This window comes from Cydia splendana, unplaced genomic scaffold (genome assembly GCF_910591565.1).
Source record: "Cydia splendana unplaced genomic scaffold, ilCydSple1.2 scaffold_80_ctg1, whole genome shotgun sequence".
NCBI lineage: Eukaryota > Metazoa > Arthropoda > Insecta > Lepidoptera > Tortricidae > Cydia > Cydia splendana.
In genome coordinates this window covers 38,687-41,804 of record NW_026946906.1, presented here as the reverse complement: position 1 = coordinate 41,804, position 3,118 = coordinate 38,687, and the positions used below count along the sequence as shown (strand labels likewise).

The 3,118-nt window shown below is 44.8% G+C and overlaps 1 protein-coding gene across 1 annotated transcript; it reads right to left on the bottom strand.

The window, feature by feature from the left end:
* Positions 1-1,376: 1,376 nt before the first annotated feature.
* Positions 1,377-2,758, bottom strand: LOC134805910 (uncharacterized). The gene is made up of 2 exons (XM_063779105.1): positions 2,583-2,758; positions 1,377-2,302 (listed from the first exon to the last, which is right to left on the bottom strand). The coding sequence occupies exons 1-2, from the start codon at positions 2,722-2,724 to the stop codon at positions 1,377-1,379; spliced, it is 1,068 nt and encodes a 355-aa protein (XP_063635175.1). The 5' UTR covers positions 2,725-2,758.
* Positions 2,759-3,118: the final 360 nt, after the last annotated feature.

Below are 3,118 nucleotides of genomic sequence, written 5' to 3'. Positions count from 1 at the left end.
AAAAGTTGACACGGGTGCAAAGTACAGTTAGCAAAATATTTATAATAAGTTGTACTACTTATACACGATATTGCTGATCCCGTGTCCACCTCCATAGTCAAAACCTGATTGTTTACAAGGATAGGAATACACACCGGCTTGTACTGGTTCAACGACATCAAATTCATAACCGCTTCGCCGTCCCTGCCACGCTCGCTCTCCATGAAACCTTCCTGGTCCGCCTCCGCGTCCTGACCTTGCACCCAGTGCAAGCCGGACCTGGCACCACCACCTCTGCCGCTCCAGCCTCCGCGCCATGACCGCCCGCGGTTGGCCGGTCCGCGGCCTCCATTGCCACGCCGATTAGCCCCAAAAGGGCTTCCGTAACTGCTCCCACGCATGACTTGTGGGCACATCCTACGCAAATGCCCCTTAATTTTACACACGTCACACACGTATTGACTAAACTTGCACTCCGTTTGTCGATGATGAGGGTCGCCGCACGACTCGCATACACCACGACCCGCACTGACCGGTTGAATCTTATGCACTGTTTTTACATTATTTTGCTCGCTATTATTATCCTTATCTCCGATCGCATGTGAATCCCGCTCGGCCGCTTCCAGCGTAGTAGCAATCGTAACCGCCTTACTATAAGTCAGTTTTTCCTCTGCAAATAATCGTTGTCTAACAAAATCACTACTTACGCCACAAACAAATTGGTATCTCATATTATCGTCTAGATTAGCACCAAAATCACAATACTTCGATGCTTTCTTCAATTCTGCCATAAAATTTGCCACTGTTTGTCCGTTACTTTGCCGACATTGACGAAATTTGAATCTTTCGGCGACTACCGACGGTTTCGGTTGTAAATAATTAGCCATTACTTTAATAACTTCGTCGTACTTGCAATCACACGGTTTCTTCGGGCTGCACAGGTTGACCATCAGCTCATACGCGGTGTCCCCTATGCAGCTTATCAGCGTCGGCAGCTTCATGGCATCTTCCACCTTGTTCACCAAAAAGTACATATCCAACCGATCACAATAAGTTTGCCAATTTCCACCATCCATATACGCGACTTTTCCTACGGTTTTAGCCATCTTCCCCGCAAAAATAAACTATCCCATCCTCGTCGCCAATGTTAAATTTGGGATTGGTGTCTAAAGGAAACGCCCGTTCGGTTGACAGATTTATTCCAACTGACCATCGCATGATTATGCATCTACCTACATATAAGTAACCATACATAACAACAGGTTTTACAGATTGAATAATAGGCCCGGTAAACGGAATTGGAAATCCGTATTTTATCCAGTCTAATATGGTCCTATTATTCGTAACATTGACCCAACAATTATAAAAAGCATTAAGCCGACCGGCGTGTACCTGAGTTACTGTCGCGCTGGCGCACGTGGCCTGGTGTAAGCTGTCTTGGGCTGCGGCTGCGCGGGGGTCGGCGCTGCCGGTCTGTAAGCTGCCGGCGTGCTCCAGCGTGGCCCGCCGCGCCCTCGTCGGCTCGTCGGTTGGAAGCGAGCGGGCCTCGTCCAGTTTCCCCGGTACCGAGAGTACGATGGACCTGCAGTCTGAAATGTATTTGAGCTGGCTGGGGTCGTGACTGTCTTTTTAATCTGAGAGCTTTGTTTTTCGATCGCCTTTGATGCCTTAATCTTTTCTGAGAGCTTACTGCTGAAGAGGGTCTCGTCTCTCTCGACATCTTGAATCAGATTGAGAAAGACTTTGTCTAATCCTGGAGTGACCAGTTTTACTCTGGCCTGCGTTTCTGAGTAATGTAGGTCAGATAAAATCCGACATCCGTCAGATAGGATTTTTATCGCTTGTACCTTACTTTGTTTATCATCGGTCGTTAGAAGTAAGGTCATGGCTCTGTTTATAGCAGATAATCCAACGCCTAACTGCTGTTGTTCTGCTTCGATTTTCTTGTCGCGACCTCTTGCTATGTCTGTAACTGCCGCAGAGATTTCGGCATTTAAGGACGGTGCTCTTAATAATTTACAGTTTTCTGGTATACTGTACTCTTTTATGAGTTTGTCCTTGGCTTCTTTGTCCATACCTTTACGTAATATAGGTAACCATCTTTGTGCCAAGTCGGGATGGATATTTTCGCCATATTTTGGAGCATCGTCTGTGGCCTCCCCAAGAGCTGTCAGTAACTCCGCGTCCAGTACAGGGGCTGTCTCAATATCACCTGCCTCCGCTTGAGGTTGCGGTGGCGGTTCTTCATTCGAATTTGGGACAGGCATTTCCAATTCTTCGTTATTTTCAATCACCGGGGCATCGTCGATAATATTTTCGAGGTCTAAAAATAGAAAATAAATATTTTTAATTCGAGGGTAGGCTACAAATGTTTTTACAAATAAAACCCATAAGGTGTTTTAAATATACTATAATATTTATGAGGTAATATTATACACATTGCTATCGTGTTGACTCGCGGCCAACCCCCAAGCTAGTTTTACCTTCGTGACGACTCTCGGCCGCCCCCCAGGTTTATAGTTACCGACGTGGACTCACGGCCCGCGCGGCACTAAATGCATGATATTTGACCACAAAGTGTAAGTTTTTACAAAAATAGTTACACTTACCTGATTTTTCTTCAGAATCTGAAGAATCTGGTAGCACTGGTATAACTCGGCGATTTCGCTTGAGTTTCTTTTCTTGTATTCTTTGAATTTTACGCGTATAATGTGCTATCTTTTCCTCTGCACTACGTTTAGGCATTTTGTAAACGACTTCGAAATAAATTATGATTTTACGTGCGTTCGTTGCCTCGCAAGAATAAAGAATGAGCAATGGCGGCAAGCCTTACTACCCACCAAGGCTAGGTGGAAAAGTGGGGATAGACCTGTTCGAGTTAAAGTTTTTTCTACCCACTTTAAACATGCGATGAGTTGCCTAGTAGGTTAAAGGACTACCTGGTTTTTATATCTGAAGAATGAAGCTTAAGAAATATAAATTAAGTCCACAATGGGTCCATCATACCTGTGCTATTTGGGTCATTCGTCTCCCTCCCTTTTATTGAAAAAATAATTTCAAACTGATAACTTTTTGTCGGTTATTTAGCAACTACATCGATTTTTTGTTTTTTCTTACGTTCTTTATCCTCGTCGCCATT